At 46.9% G+C, this 17,280-nt stretch overlaps 1 protein-coding gene across 2 annotated transcripts in view; it reads left to right on the top strand.

Moving 5' to 3' along the window:
- Positions 1–17,280, top strand: part of LOC119181739 (matrix metalloproteinase-2) — a 255,390-nt gene that overhangs the window by 198,040 nt on the left and 40,070 nt on the right. For both annotated transcript variants that reach the window (XM_037432985.2, XM_075888933.1), the window contains exon 3: positions 486–817. In XM_037432985.2, coding sequence (XP_037288882.2) covers positions 486–817 — 332 coding nt within the window. The remainder of the gene's footprint in view (positions 1–485; positions 818–17,280) is intronic.

The raw sequence follows: 17,280 nt of genomic DNA, 5'->3' as shown, positions 1-17,280 counted from the left end.
AAAGAAAAAATAAACGAGAAAAAAAAACTGAACACAATGCGCCAATAATCACGAATCCTACAGTGTAACGTTGATTATTCGTAGCAAGTATATTAAGAACTTTGAAACGCAAAGCTCATCATAACGAAATTCAGAAGATACAAAAGCTGTAAATACAAAATAAACACGCATACAAGCAGAACGTATACGTCCTTCAAGCAGTGTTAGAAATTAATTGAAATCGCGGGGGCACATTCTCGCAATTCATTCCTTTCGCCTGTGGAAAGAATGAACGTTTGAAGCAGGTAAATTTAAAACGGAATCCCTGTAAGGTTCGTGCATGCTTGTGGCGCGATTTTCGCGATTCTCTCGGCAAAGATAGACACCTTAAACTGTCAATTTATTTATTTATTTATTTATTTATTTATTTATTTATTTATTTATTTATTTATTTATTTATTTATTAATTTATTTATTTATTTATTTATTTATTTATTTTCGTGCAGCGTGGAGGACTTCCCGCGTCAGGCCGACCGCGGCATGATCCGGTCGGCGATTGGCAAGGCGCTGAAGGTGTGGAGCGACGCGTCCAAGCTTCGCTTCACCGAGATCGCCGCCGTGTCGAGCCGCCGCCGCAGGCCAGGCGAAGACGACGACGGCGGCGGAGCAGACATCGCGGTGTCGTTCGCGAGGCTCGACCACGGCGACGGCTACTCGTTCGACGGGCCGGGCACCGTCCTGGCGCACGCCTTCTTTCCCGGAGAAGGCAGGGGCGGGGACGCGCACTTCGACGCCGACGAGAACTGGATCACCGGCACGCCCAACAGGGAGTCCAATGGTCAGTCATTTGGCTCGCGCGCTACATTTATTTATTCGTTCATTTATCTATCGAAGAATGCCTTACACAGGCTCGAAGCCATTTAGAAAGGGACAGGGACTGAGGTAGATAGTTGAGGGAAGGGGGGGGGGGGGGGTGCCACTTTAAGCTAAGGTAAGTGCGCGGTGTGGTGGAGTGTCGTTTCGTGCTCTGTATGCCATGACAAAGAAAAAAAAAGTTAAAAAAACAGTTGGGGTGGGGGGACGGGCCCAGTGTGCCACTCCCTGGCTATGCCCCTGGTTTTGAAGGGGGAGAGGCGGTGTTACAATGAGATGAGAAGCAAACATATAAGAAGTACCGTTACATTGCGAGTTGATATTAGCAACGGCAAAATTCCGCGCAACAAAGCTAACTATGCAGTCAGACATTGCAACTCAACAATACAACAGAAGACTACCGTACGTTAACAAAAATGCTATGCTAAATTAATGCACCATATAATGCGGCATGCCTGTTTGGTGCTATAGGATAGTGCACCCGCGTCATACAGGGCTCTTCCGTGTTGTCGTCAAAAGCAATGCATTTTAATGTTTTTGTAGGTAGTGAGTATCATTGTGAATCTTAGCCTTAAGCGGAATGCGGGCGACAGAGCGTCGACAGAATAATATTAGTACCATGATCTCCATCACCGTTCACGCTGAAAAGCCGTATATCATATTTCTTCCCTTCCAAACTGGTTAACGTGCCTGCCTTTTCTTTCTGCCCTGTTCCTTCGCTCTTTCTGCGACCGCCTTCATTTGAACGATAATAACTATTGTTTTACGTAACAAAATCACAATAAGATTATAGGCACGCCGTGGTGGATGGCGCAGCACACGGGTCTCAGCATTTCGCCGCCATCAAAGAGCTAGCAACCGCCACGGTGGAATGGAACCCACGACCTTTGGGGCAGCTGCCGAGAGTCGTAACCGTTACAACACTTTCTTTGAAAAATGGACGCTGTTGTGTGTCAGTGAGCGCAACTCGTCATCTTTCTTTATTCCTTCCCACCTTTTCCTCCTGCCGCGTAGGGTAGCAAACCGCGTGAAACCGGGTTCACCTGCCTATCGTATCTATCGCTTTCTCTTCAAGCAAGATCTCCTCTAATGGATGCTCGATCAACTTACGCATTTAAATGACAGAGCTGGCTATCGAAACGCCTTAATTTTGTTGGAATACGAATGAATGACGTCACTTTCGACGCGATAGCGTTAATTAAACAACTCGTATCGCGGAAATTCCGACGTCAGCGTCGGTGTCGTTCGTTGTGGGCGAAAAATCGTTATCTTATGCGTGATTGAAAAATAGAGAGCGATGCAAATAGAATATAATAAAAAAATTCTAGGCCAGAAAGGGGATAGAACCCGGACCCTTCTGCGCGGCACGAGGATGTTCTACCACACAGTCACGCGTGTGTTTGTGATTATAGTGAAAATGACTTCGTCTGCTTGGAAATTCAGTGAAAGTAACTTTCATGCTTCACAAACACACGCGTCCTGTATACATACTTCACAATACAGCATGAATTATTGCAGTAGTAATGCTACTGTAGTAATGCCTGGTACAAGCCCCCATTGCCGTCGGAACTTGTTCTTGTTCGCCTATCGTCCGTGGCGCATAGCCACTATGGGGGATCGGCCAAGAATTTACTGGTTTTAAATATTATTGTTCAGATTCAGAATAAAGAAGATGTAATAGAAAGATTACCGATGACCTAGGAAATCGTGGTGCTTGATCTGATGCGTATAATTGTTTAAATAAAGAAACAAATTCATTCTTAGAATAGAACAATAATCTAATTTTATACGTATGTAATCTTGCAGATACGTTAGGATAATGAAACATATTAATTAGTCAACCTATTGTTATCATCGTAATGAGTTCGTGATTTAAAGCTGGTCGCCCACTACGAAAGGCCCACTCGCAACTGCGCCTATTCCCTCAAGGCCACGTAGTGGGTGCATAGCAAGTTCTAAATGGTTTCATGCTCTAAGTACGCACTAGGGACAGAATACCACTGTTGTGTCGGTGGTACACGTCCGGCTGAGGAGTCAGTAAGGACAACAGTAATGTGAACATTGAACTTGTTGCGTGATAAACCTCATTTGTAATAACGTCCATTAGGAGAAAAAAAGCTTGTTGCGTAATACGACACATACAAAATAAATAAAAAATCGAAGAATTTACCGTTATGCTAAATAAATTTTTTGTCTGACAGAATTTCTACATTGCTTCTCATTCTCTCTTCATTTTTTAACCCATCTGCGAAAAACACTTTTTTTTCTTTATTGTAAGCCGGTGGAAACCTTGTTAGCAGTGTTATACATATTCGACGGCTGGACGACCGTCGGGTGCAGGGAAAGACGACGCAAGCAGTGCCAGGAAGACAATCCCCCCCTTTTATTCACTCAGCGACGCGTTTTTTTTTTTTTATGCGCTGTCGAACCAATCAGAGGATGGCAAAAACAAAACAAGAGGAGCCGATATCGCGGCAAGCAGGCAAGCTTATCGGAAAGCCAAACCAAACAGCGTGATGGCAAGCTGGGCGAATGTTACAGCAGCTCTCATTTGCCTTCGACATTCCAACTCACCCGAGAAACCGAAACATAAGATATCGGAGGACAAGGCTGGCTAGTTGGTGCATGTTCATGGCAAAAGACAGAGCGTGCAATTGATTGATTGATTGATTTGTAGGGTGTAACGTCCCAAAACCACGATATGATTATGAGAGACGCCGTAGTGGAGGGCTCCAGAAATTTCGACCGCCTGGGGTTCTTTAACGTGCACCCAAATCTGAGTACACGGGCCTACAACATTTCCGCCTCCATCGGAAATGCAGCCGCCGCAGCCGGGATTCGAACCCGCGCCCTGCGGGTCAGCAGCCGAGTACCTTAGCCACAAGACCACCGTGGCGGGGCGACAGGGCGTGCAAGTACGTACACGAGAAAGAATTAATAGAAGTCAGTATATGTGGTGCCTTAATATTTCTCTTCTGTATGTCTGCACGCTTATCTTGTCTTTTCTCCACGAGACCGAAGAACACCTTGATACTGCCTTTGAGGCCTCGCCTCCACCGTTTTCTACCGTCAGCAGCCTTCCAAAAAATAAATAAACGGAAGCTGAAGCGACTAGCGACAAATCGTCGGGAACTGCCTCCAGCCTACCAATTCGGGATCTCTTTAAACGCTGTCGTTTCGTGCGCAAAACTTGAGCGCGTGTCACCCCAGATAGGATGATCGCGTGCACGATGCTTCCATCACGCGTGGGTTTCGTGCTGGAGGTTGTAGCATGGAAAGCCGCGGTCACGCGTCGACCTGGTGTCCACGGGAAGCCGGCTTGAGCCCAAATATCCTGAAATGACCCGATAGGCCTTCACGTCGTTGCTATACGTCCTCGAATCGCACGCACGAGGAAACAGGCTCGAGAGTGACAGTGGATTTCTCATCCATTGTTAGTACAGACAGAAAGCACCGTGTTTCATCCATGAGACGACGCAATTTTTAACACGATGAAATTAGCTCAAATAAAGACGGTAAATGGGTAATTCCCACAAGAGAAATGTGCCACTCTTCCCAGCACTCTCACTATTTCCTATACTCTCACAACTCACTACTATGATCCCACGACTGCATCTCCTCCCAATCCATGCCACTTCATTCCCAATTCATCCCACTTTATTCAGCTATATATACTGCACGCCATGAGCTTCGTGGTTTCAGTGTTCACCGAGTGGAGCTGGCTGAATTTCATCGTCGTCGTCGTCGTCATCGTGATCTTCTTCTTCTTCTTCTTCTTCTTCTTCTTCTTCTTCTTCTTCTTCTTCTTCTTCTTCTTCTTCTTCTTCTTCTTCTTCTTCTTCTCTTTGTTCGTTTAACGCACGACCAATGAATGCGCTAACGAAGAAATCACGCCCCATGGCCTTATCGTATCGACCGTTCTACATATTGTTGTTGTTAGTGGTTCATGAAGAAAAGGAAGAAGGCACCTAATTTCTGTCTGCCTACAGGCGACACGGCGCAGTGCCTCTACATATTCACCCGCGCCATCACAGAGGCAGCGCCTTCTCCGCTGCCTTTTTCTTTTCTCTCTTTCCACTTCTTCTACACTCCACGCATTTGAGCAGTGCCGAACCCCGACGAAAGGGAGGGCACAATGGGGTCAATGGGAAAAAAAGCGCGCACCCGAAAAGTTCGAAGTGAAGAGACGGCGTTTTACGACGCATTTATTGACTCTCTCGGCTACATGCTCACGAACGGCTTCCATTTAACGAGCGCTCTTTAAACGACGCGGAAGCGGAGTGTTGTCGAAGCACCGTGACGTGCCCTGAATGTGTGCGCGCACGGGAGGGTGGTATACCATATACGCGGAGGCCAAGGGGGAAGCTCTGCAGACAACGAGCGCTCCCCCGACCAAGTGCGCAATCCATGCCGAGTCACGAACTCCGTTTGCCTTTTCCTCCAGGTGTGCACGCCGCCGGAGCGTGTGAGTAATCCGCCCAGCGACCAGCGCCGAAAACTGGGCCGATTACGGCGATCTGGCAACGGTCTGCTCGCGGGTTTCGATGTCGCGTCGTTTTTATAATGCTTTTGCGTACCCTGTACAGTTTTGCGTACCCAGAGTTTTGCGTACCGTAATGCAAAGCTTTGAATCAAAGTTTTCCGCCACCTTGTGTGCGTCGTACGCTATCTTGTGACGGCATTAGCGTATCGTACTCAACGAAACCTAATACAGTTTGCGTATACCCTAATAAAACTGCCTTATATCTGCCGCTTTCATTTTTATATAGATTGAATAATTATTTCGAGAACGACTATTGTTCACAGGGTTCCGACAAAGGACTCTCTTGCTGCACACTTAAACCAGCCTTGTGAAGAGAATTATTAACGATCTGCAAGGCGTACACGTCTTGGTCGTCGAACAAGTATGACCTTGAAGATCATGGGCCCCATAAAGTGTCCGAAAAATGTTTTCGTCGCTATGTGCTCGCTGCTGCCGACTGCCTCTCTTCGTTAATAGTTTGTCTGCTATTATAAGCCGGAATTTTGTACAGCATACAGTTACGGCAGGTGAGCTTTCTTGTAACTATTGTGAAGCAGCAGTTTAAGCAGACCACTATTGTGTCCCAAAGACGCGGCGAAGGACCCCGGCACAGAACAACACTGAAGATGAGTGCTCACAAGCGGTCGCGAACAAGGACCCACATGTGATGGTGCTCGTGCAAAAATGAATAATTGTCAAAGAGATGTCTATAATGAGGATCCCGGCAATAAAATTTCGGGCCCCGAGCATTGTCGCATGCGTACCAGGCGACGAGCACGATTTCGCCTCTAATTAATTACATCACATAATTTATATCGCAGGTTTCGGGTTACAGCCCGCGGCAAATTTCCAAAATGGAAAACAATAATAGCGACGCATAATCGGTGGGAGAGAACGCTGATGTCGTAAAGTAGTGCATTGTATTAAGATTGTTCAGAGTTTTCTTGGACCAGTTTATTATGTCACGCACTTCAATTTTTTTCAGGCAAAAAAAAAATCCGTCTATTCGATAAATTTTGCTCATCAAAACTGGGCTAACCGCTACGGGCAATTAATTTCCGCAAAATAGAACCCCTGACCTCATTACAAGCAGATTGTCGACTCTTACATTAAAGTATCGTGTATGCCTATGACCACTTCTTTCTACGTGCCTATCACAACATTTTAAAACGAAGAAAAGTTTAGAGGAAGATAAAAGTCGGAAGAGATAAAGAAGCTTTATGCAAAATTTTAGAAGTCAAGGTTGCTTCTCGAAACCTCGACTCCATCGACACCCCGTGTTCTAAGGATTTTTTTTTTTTTTTTGCCATGAGTGCCAATTTTCGATGACGTGGATAAGAGTGGCATCGTTAACACGTAAATACATGTAAATGAGGTGTGACTCAGCGATCTCTCTGGTGCAACAGCGAGGCCCGGGGCTGCAAAAGCCAAGCTGGCATGTTACCAGTATACTGCCACAGGAAAGGAGGGTATGTGTGGCCGTTCTTCCGCAACAGAGACAAGAATGCCGCCCGAACTCGGGCTCCATCGAACCAGGCAACGAGATTTTGAGAGGAGCGCCCTGTAGGATCACCCAGGAATTCGCATTCTTCCGTACTCTCTCACACAGCCGCTTCAAACTAGCCACTTTCATCGGGCGTCTGTGCAATCTCCTCGCGACAGGGGCTTCATAGCCGAGCGTTTTATATACACTCGGGTTCTCTCTTCCCTGGGCGCTGCTTGGTCGTCAGCTATCTGCAATAGTTTGTCTTTTCGCTGCGTCGGTGGGGAATTCCAGGGAAGCGGAACGATTCGAGTCATCCGTGCGATCGGTTTTTCACGAACAGCCGAACAGATCCACGCCGTATAAGCACTGCAAGTAGCTACTTGAACGTCGTTCAGTCACTGCTGGGAAACGCCGCAAACGACATCAGGGTTGAAACACTCCTTTGCGCACTTTGCCGCGTCAGTTACGCAGCACTTCTGGGTGCAAACGCACGGTTCTGGCAAAAAAAAAAAAAAATCACAGCATATCCACAAAGTGAATGATGAGTGGGGTGAAGCGTTCGTCAGTCCGCCCGTGCTTACATACGTTCGTTCGTTCTTGCTTCCGTTCCTGCGTTTGTTCATCCGTCCGTCCGTGCGTGCGTGCGTCTGTCTGTCCGTCCATGCGTTTTTCCGCCTGCCTGTCCATCTAGCGACCACTCCAAGTGCCGCCATCTCGCACATTTTCATCGTATACTGATATACCGGGTGTTCAAAATTAAGCTTTATGATTTTTTTAAAATTAGGCGCTCGAAGGCACGTGAGAACCACTTGTGCAAATAAGTTAAGCGGCCAGGGGGACAGAAAGTTAGATGATAATTATCGCTGTCAGCAGCCCAATTAACTAAAATTTAATAATTAACTTTTTACTGGCTGCGGTAAGTTGGCATGTTTATATTGAAAAAATGTAGGCAGTGGTGTTTGTACACAGTTTCAGTTGGAAGATTTTTTCTAGCACGCCTGTGTTCCGAGATATCCGGCTCCAAAGTTTAATTGTCTTTCGCACGATTACGCATGCAAGAGGGTGAGGGTCCGCGCAAAGCTCCTCCCTAAAGTGACGCATCTGTTGCGTGTGGTGTTTAGTGTGTGAAGAGGGTGGAAGCGTAGGCATAGGTGATAGCAATTACCCTTGCCCTCTTCGGCCGGCGAAATCAAAATGTGACAGCGCGGTGCGCCATGAGCCTTACGCATGATCCTGATGAACGCGATAACAGGAGACCATTTTTCGCGACGTTTTTTCGTGACTTTAGATCACACTGAGACATCTTCTTGTGAACGCGTTAGCAGGACCGTCCTGCACTAGGGTGCCTCCGGTTAGAGCACAGCGTCTCTGCATTGAAGGTCTACCAAGGAAATCCACGTGGAGTCCTTTCGAGCTAATATGGCTGCTTCTGGCGTGAGGTATTCTACCAAAGTAAAAGTAGACGTGGTGCTTGCAATGGCTGAAATGAATGGCAACGCTTCGTTAGCAATGGAGCTTTACGCGTCTCGCCACCCACACCGTCCCCTTCCAACAAGGCCCACTTTCACAAACCTGTTTCGACGCTTCTGCACAACAGGCTCTGTCCACCTTCCGAGACGGACCAGGAAGGCAATCGTCGATGAAGACTTTGAAATCGACGTTGTCGCGTGCGTAACCTCGATGCCAGAGCTCAGCATCCGACAGATTGCCGATCAGTGCGGTCGCAGCATCGGAACAGTCACAAATGTTTTAAGAAAGCACAAGTTCCATCCATATCACGTTTACCTTCATCAGGACCTAAATGAGGCGGACTTTGAAAGGCGAGTTGACTTCTGCAATTGGGGCCTCATCAAAACTGATCAAGAAAATGACTTTTTGCACAGAATAATTTGGACTGATGAAGCTCGGTTTTGCCGAAATGGAAGTGTTAATCTTCACAACGCCCATTATTGGGCACAAGAAAACCCACACTGGCTGAGGCAGCACAAGCATCAAGTTCGCTGGAGTGTGAATGTGTGGTGCGGCATACTCGGGGACAGGATCATCGGACCTCACTTTTTTGAGGACAACTTGAACGGAAAGATGTACACAGAAGAAATATTAGGTGTTGTCATTGATGATCTTGTCTGCAGTCTTTCCCTGAATGACCTGCGCCAAGTATGGTTTCAGCACGATGGAGCACCACCACATTTTTCTACCAGGGCGAAGAACTGGTTGGACAGACGTTTTCCACAACAGTGGATTGGGCGCGCAGGAGCGATGTTTTGGCCACCAAGATCACCTGACCTTTCTCCGCTCGACTTTTTCCTTTGGGGCTACGTTAAAGATCGAGTTTACGTAACAGAGCCCAGCGATGTTAATGACATGAAGGACAGGATAACATCTGCCTGTGCGAGTATTCCTGCAGAAGTACTGCGCCGAGTCATCGAGTCGACGCGACAGCGGTTCATGCTTTGCGTTGCTGCCGAAGGCAGGCATTTTGAACACTTTTTGGGGCATTGACGTCTTGAGAGGTGAAGAGTTTCGATGAGATTTGTGCATGACCGAAATATGCTTATGTAGCAGCAGGAAATATGCGTTAGCAAGGATAAAACTGTTTCAGTTATTATTGGTGGAGTTGTTGCTCTTGTTTCAATAAAAGTTACAGTACTCGGACATCAGCAGTCACGCTATTCGCGTAGCCCAGGCAACGACCACGCATGCTTCTCTAGTGATTATTACGCACGCGCACTGGCATCCAGATTCTCCGCTCGCACCATTATCTCGGCATGGTATCTGCCACTATCGTTAGAGGCTCTGCAGTTGCGTGTTACGACACTGGTTGCAAGCGTTCTTCGATTTTTGATTTCGACGGCCGAAGAGGGCAAGGGTAATTGCTATCACCTATGCCTACGCTTCCACCCTCTTCACACACTAAACACCACACGCAACAGATGCGTCACTTTAGGGAGGAGCTTTGCGCGGACCCTCACCCTCTTGCATGCGTAATCGTGCGAAAGACAATTAAACTTTGGAGCCGGATATCTCGGAACACAGGCGTGCTAGAAAAAATCTTCCAACTGAAACTGTGTACAAACACCACTGCCTACATTTTTTCAATATAAACATGCCAACTTACCGCAGCCAGTAAAAAGTTAATTATTAAATTTTAGTTAATTGGGCTGCTGACAGCGATAATTATCATCTAACTTTCTGTCCCCCTGGCCGCTTAACTTATTTGCACAAGTGGTTCTCACGTGCCTTCGAGCGCCTAATTTTAAAAAAATCATAAAGCTTAATTTTGAACACCCGGTACAAGTACCGCCATCCAGCGGACATTCCAAGGACTAAACAAGAGGTGGCTATACCTACTACTACGACTACTGCTGCTACGACTACTGCTACTACTGCTGCGACTACTGCTGGCCCACGGCTTAAGGAGCTTCGTCCCTAAAACACGACAATGGAGTGAGTGAAACCGCGAATAGGACCCGACAACATAGATCGCCAAGATTTGTGGTACGCGGTTGTACCGGCTGAGGTCACAAAACGCTCGAACGAAAAAAAAAATTACGCACGTACCAGCGGGCCGCAATTAAGCGGTTTGCTGCACATGCGCTTATTGATTTATGTAACGTTATTGTTTAGATGTTCTACAAACACCGTAAAAAGGTAATGGAGATTGTACAAACGAGCTTACGAGATGACGCAGTCAGCCCTTAGAAAAATAACAGAAACTGAGGAAGAGCAGCGTAGAACTTGTATTTTGGTATTGCTTTAGCGCAGCTCAATTCGAGCGTGAAGAAAAGATGCTATACGGTCAAGAAGGGAACAAAAAAATTGCCCGCAGCTTCCCTCGGGGGAACACTGAGGAGGATGCGGAGCATATAATTGGTTAACGGGGTGTTAAAGTGCGACTTACTTGGGTCGATGGCTAAATTGGTTAACGTGGTTGTGAAATGGGGTGTTAAATTGCGACTTACTTGGGTCGATGGCTAAATTGGTTAACGTGGTTGTAGGAGGGGGTGTTAAATGAGTGAACACGTACACACGTATGCGAAAGGGCGGCGCTGGTCGAAAGGACGTCGATCATTGTGTTTGTGGATTCGTTGGAATTCATTTCACCGCGACCTTGGACGTCGACGCGCCGTACAAACCAACCGACGAGCGGCAACTGAGCGAGCGAGCGCCGACCTTGAGTATATATACAGCGCGACGGTGCATGCACTGTCAGCTGTCGAATGTTCGAGAAGGGGGAGAAGCGCAACGGCGCATGCGCGCGCGTCAGCTGCCGATGTTCTCGAAGCGTGACGGCGCATGCGCGCGCGTCAGCTGCCGATGTTCTCGAAGCGTGACGGCGCATGCGCGCTACATTATACAGCTAGCGAATGTTCGTGAAGAGGAGAAGCGCACGCGGTGTGTAGAGGAGGAAGGATGCACAGATGGTGGAGGAGTGAAGCGCGCGCGGTGTGTAGAGGAGGAAGGGATGCACAGATGGTGGAAGAAGGAGGAGAAAGCTTGCGGACGGCGCCGCACTACAAGCCTCGAGTATTAGATGCTCCGCATCTAAAAATGTATGACAGTATAAGCGCAAACGTTCCCCGTCTTGACCGTATGGCATCTTTTTTTGACGCTCGAACTAAGCTGTGCTAAATTAATACCACTTTATCATTCAGCAACACGCCCAGTCGGCAGTATACTCGTGTAAAAAAGCATGAAGGCTTTGTTGCGCGTCCTCTCTCTCTCTCTCTCTCATATTCTTTTTTTTGTACTCTCAGCTTTGTCAATCTCGAAAAGTCCTTCAAGTTCACATTCTCGATTTCTTTTCCCTCTGCGTCACGGGTACATGCTTCTGACCCTTCAATATAGACGCAACTCTGCGCATTTTTACAGTAGTTCACGATTTTCGGTTTCTCCGCTTTTCCTTTTTTTTTTATAATACTTCTTTCTCGCCGGACAGAGGAGTGACCCGTTTACGCGCCCGGCCACAACACAACTCTCGCTCGCTCGCGCTGTTTGCTGTCCGCAGGCGGCACTTTTCGACAAAAGTGGACAGAGAGCCCGACTCCGGCAATTCCGTGCAGTGCAGTGAAAGGTCACGACGTCGAAGGATGAGGAGATGCAAGCAGCTTGCGCGTCTCGCCTACTCCCTGTTGTTAACGGAGAATGGGAGAATGTCGACGTCACAACACGATGACGTCATGCCGCCACAAATCTTTAAAATCTGTAACGTCACTATGACGTCACACGATCACATTACACTGTCACTCGGTGAACCGATCAAGGAGGCCATGCAAATCGTGTGAGTGAGCAGAAGTCTTGCAATGCCTTAGATCTTGAATGCAGGGCAAAACTGCGTTAGGAAAAATTTCGAAACGGAGGGGGCGATCGATACATCGACAGAGAACAAAAAGAAGACGATGGTTTTCGCTAAAGTTTCCAGATTTTGTTCTTTATAAAAATGTCTAAGGACTTTAGTTTTTAGCCTTCGAACATTCTTAGGCAGGTGCACATGGTAACCTGCGAATTTGAAACTTTTCAGCCACTCGAGTTGTACGTTGCGTACGCTAACGTGATCGCATGGTCACAGTGGCCGATAGCGTTCTTGCAGAAGAAAGCTGCGAGCGGACCGCGACGATGCGGTGTTCCCGTATACTTACCGTACGGTAAACCGGCACCGCTAAAAGACCCTAACACTTCACTTCCTCCGAATCGTTCAGTGAACGATACGACAAACGGATGACGCGAATATCGGCGTAATCCTCGCGTGCGAATTCGTGTTCGTCCGCGATTGGTCCGACGCGACGCGCAGCCTTGGCCGCACTGCACGGAGTCTCTGAGGCGGAGCAGTATAAACGGGCCGACATCCGGCACCTCTTGCTTTTACGCCGCCGCCTTCGACCCATGCTGTCAGGATCCCGTCGTCGGGTGCGCGGCAAATGCCTTCCTTCCCGGAGAGCGACGCGTCAAACTGGACGTGTAACGGATGGTGTCTGCCATCCGAGGAAGCCCCACCACTCCATCGATTGACAGTACCGTACGGGGCGAAGGAGAAAAAATTCACTCGCACCTTCTTTGCGAAGTGTCGTCAGTTTATTTCATTTCTTTATATATATATATATATATATATATATATATATATATATATATATATATATATATATATATATATATATATATATATATATATATATACATTTTACGTTGTCGCAGCCTGCGCTCCCGTCTCAAATATCCACGTCATTCCTCCTTTTATTTTTTTCTGAATCCTTGAGCTTTCTTTTTGCTATAGAATATACTTTTACAGCGCAAACATAAAACGATCCACAAAGAAAGCGACGACACACACCAGCGCTGACTAACAACTGACTTTATTTCGGGATATGTCATAAATACCTCCTGGGCAACCTCACCGCACATGCGCCACACATCTCGACAGATAACAGACACTCAGAGGAACAATCAGAGTTGACAAAAGAAATGAAACCGTGTATTACATACGTGATGAAATGAACTGAAACTCAGATGGGAGCAGCGTCAGAGACGTGTCGCTTATACAAAGCTGAGCCCTTTTTCTGATATGATAGGCTTCCAAAGCCAGCAGCGCATGTTCATTGTTACTCCTGCCAAGGATCGACGTCCCTTCAAAACGTGTCTGCCCCGAACAAGCTTTCCAAGCTGTGCTCCCGCACTTGCGGTATGAACAGAGGAGGTTGCAAAATCCGACACGGTGTGACTTACGTCCCGTGTGCCGTCGGCGTGGTTTATGCCATCCCGCTCTCGTGTGGCAAGTTCTACGTCGGAAAAACTGGAAGATGTATCAACGAGCGGCTCAGGGAACACGCTCAAAAAGTTAACAAGAACGAAGATAAAGGAGCCCATCTTGTGGCTCATATTAATTCTTGCTGCAATTGTGAGCCACGTTTTGAAGGGACGTCGATCCTTGGCAGGAGTAACAATGAACATGCGCTGCTGGCTTTGGAAGCCTATCATATCAGAAAAAGGGCTCAGCTTTGTATAAGCGACACGTCTCTGACGCTGCTCCCATCTGAGTTTCAGTTCATTTCATCACGTATGTAATACACGGTTTCATTTCTTTTGTCAACTCTGATTGTTCCTCTGAGTGTCTGTTATCTGTCGAGATGTGTGGCGCATGTGCGGTGAGGTTGCCCAGGAGGTATTTATGACATATCCCGAAATAAAGTCAGTTGTTAGTCAGCGCTGGTGTGTGTCGTCGCTTTCTTTGTGGATCGTTTTATGTTTGCGCTGTAAAAGTATATTCTATGGCTATGAACCAACTAGGCCCAAAAGAAGTTTTACTTAAGTTTCTTTTTGCTGCTGCGGCCTATCAGTATTATCCTTTCTTCTCGAGCGAAACAAGAACTTGAAATCACTGCAAAAATGGAGGTGATCGTTCTGGGCATGCCGTCGTTCGTTGTCACGATCTGTCCTTCTTTTTAGAATTATTTTTCTTCTAAATTCAAAGAAAATACCGACGCGAAAATGAAAACATCAAGAAGTAGACAAAGTTCAACCAGCCGCTGCATAAAACTTCGCTGAACCGCGCGATGGTCGAAAACACTGCGAAGTTTTAAAAAAAAAATTAAAGAAATGTTTATTATAGATAGACATATAGACCCAAGTACGAGGGCACGACCACTCATAGCGTTCGGGGCACCAAATATGCTGTATAGTACGCACTGTTAACACTAGATGATCGCTGTATAATTTTGTAGCCCTATAGAGAGAGAGGGGTGTGTGAGAGGCGGTTTGAGCAGGTTTATAATGTCGTTGATATCCTATGGTTGACAGAATAGGTGCGGCAGTGGCAGTGTATATGTGGCGATTTATGAGGGACATGAATAACACCGTAGTAGAGAGCTCCAGAAATTTCGACCACATGTGGTTCTTTAATACGAACAAGGACCTTAAGCTTTTTCGCCTCCGTCGAAAATTAGGCTGCTGTGGCCGGGATTTGAATCCGCGACCTGTGGACGAGTAAACATTACACCAGAGACGAATACACGATCACAACTTTTTCAAAAGAACTTATCGATTCTAAAGAATGTCAGTAAATAAAGCAGCCCGTAATATCAGCGATATGGTTCACCATTTTTCAAAAAAAAAAAAAAAAAGAAAAGAAAGTGTACATGTCCCTTCAGAACATTTACGCCCTATAGGCTTAAAAAAACAGTTACATTCGTAAAAGACAAACCTCAAGATGGAAAACAATTATAAGCTTTTACAATAACTGTTGGCGTTTAACGTCCCAAAACCGAGATATGATCATGAGAGACGTCGTAGTGGAGGGTTCCAGGAATTTCGACCACCTGGCGTTTTTTTTTAACGTGCACCTAAATCGAAGTGCACGGGCCTCAAGTAGTATCGTCTCCGTGGAAAATGCGGCCGCCTGGGCCGGGATTCGAACCGGCGACCTTCGGGTAAGCAGTCGAGAACCGTAACGAGACCACTATGGCGGGTTTCCACTCGTCTTGAAGACTCTCTTTGGTGATATTTCTTTGGCATTCTAAGACTAATATTTGTGTCTCGCGTGCTAAAACACCAAGGCATATGCGTAAAGGGGCGCAAAGCTAAGGGCTCTACATGAGAAATTAAGAAAATCGAAAAATTACGCCAGAACTCTTCGAAACAACCAACATCATCCAATACCGATGTTGGTTATAACATAACCGGTCGAAGGCGACCAGCCGACGACAACGATCGGCTTCGAAATAGGAATTCGGTGAATTCGGCACGGTGATATACGATCTGCTGTAAACGCTACAGTTTTCAGACAGACTGCGAGAATAGAGCGAAAATAAAGGTCATCAGGCGAAATGTCAAGGCAGAAAAGAAGCTCTCTATTTGAGTTATGTGTCTCAATATCCCGAACGGCTGCCCTTGGTACGAGAAGGGCTGAAGCGCCCCCGAGCTAATACCGACTACCAAGTTCCTGCCAAACTACCGGAAAATTATCTCTTGTCGCGCGTATACGGTGCCACGCTCCCCTTCAGTCGGAGCCTCGCAATTGAGAAGCATGCAGCGCGCAAAAAGGAGAAACAAAAACAAAACAAGGAAGATGGATAGAAGACAAAACGGAGTTTTCGGGATCACCCGTAGACGGCGCACATTTCGGTCACGTTTGCCCAAAGAGGGCTTCTTCCCTCCCCGTCTGGGACTTTTTTTGTTCACCCTTGGCGCTGGCTTCTTCCTTCGGCACGGTTTGTCAACCGTTTCGCAATATTGTCTGCGCCCCTTCTTTCCTTCTTTTTTATTTTTAGCAGCAGAGCTGAAATTCGCGGGCGTGATTTAGCGAAGTATGCTTGTGCTTTGGATGGCTCATTCGCTGGATTAGGTTAACGTTGTTTTATTTGGTCCGCGCGTGCGTGCGTGCGTGCGTGTGCGTGCGTGCGTGTGTGTGTGTGTGCGTGTGTGTGTGCGTGCGTGTGTGCGTGTGTGTGTGCGCGCGTGTGTGCGTGTGTGCGTGTGTGTGTGTGTGTGTGTGTGCGCGTGTGTGTGTGTGTGCGTGTGTGTGTGTGTGTGTGTGTGTGTGTGTGTGTGTGTGTGTGTGTGTGTGTGTGTGTAGGTTTTATACGAAGAATTTATTTCGTTTCAACTGTTCTGAGAGAGGGGGAGGGAATTTGGTAACTTTCTAATATATCCGCGGGATATAACAAGAGTGGCTAACCACATTTGACTGAATTACACCGGTGAACTGATCAGCAGCTATTGACGAATTCGCTCGCCAAACTAGAAAGCGCCTCCCGCGCGCAGCATGCCATTCCTAAAAACTTGATTTCACCCTATAGCTTTCGTGTATGTTGTAGTAAGGTTTCTTTTGTCATCGAATAAAGTACAAATGTTCTCATGAAAGGGAATGCTCCTCGTGATCCTTGAACATAAAACATCCTTTTCGCTCGCAAATACCGCGCGAGCCGGGCCTGCGCGGTATATATGCTCAGCACAGTCACAGCGAAAGCTAGAAGAGCGGCCTTTCAGGGCCTTTTCAAAACACTCGTTGGGTAACTGCTGCAAGCACACTTGCTTGGTACCCACTAGGGCATTAATAATAAACTTTTGGGTAGTAGGCCGGCATTAGCTATGCTATTTTTCGTCATTCTTCTGAGAAGCGTGGTATCCGCTAAACACTTGCAAGGAATTATGTGCCAATCGTACATGCAGTGGCTGACGACGAAAAGGAATTATGGCTGAAGTGGGTATGCGCCGTAGGTAATAGGGGAACAAGAACGAGCTTTTGTGATGATCAGGAGCATTGGACGGCTTAATGGTTACGCTATATTCGCATTGTGCGACGACTGATTGTTCTTTCGCTGTTGTAAAATGATTTATAAGTCGTATTAACGCGATTGCTTTCCCGACATCAAGCCTGCCTTTGGCAAGTTTGACAAGTAACAAGCACCGGTGTAGCTCAGTGGTAGAA

This window comes from Rhipicephalus microplus, chromosome 3, assembly GCF_043290135.1.
Source record: "Rhipicephalus microplus isolate Deutch F79 chromosome 3, USDA_Rmic, whole genome shotgun sequence".
Classification (NCBI taxonomy): domain Eukaryota; kingdom Metazoa; phylum Arthropoda; class Arachnida; order Ixodida; family Ixodidae; genus Rhipicephalus; species Rhipicephalus microplus.
This window is presented reverse-complemented; position numbering and strand designations above follow the sequence as displayed.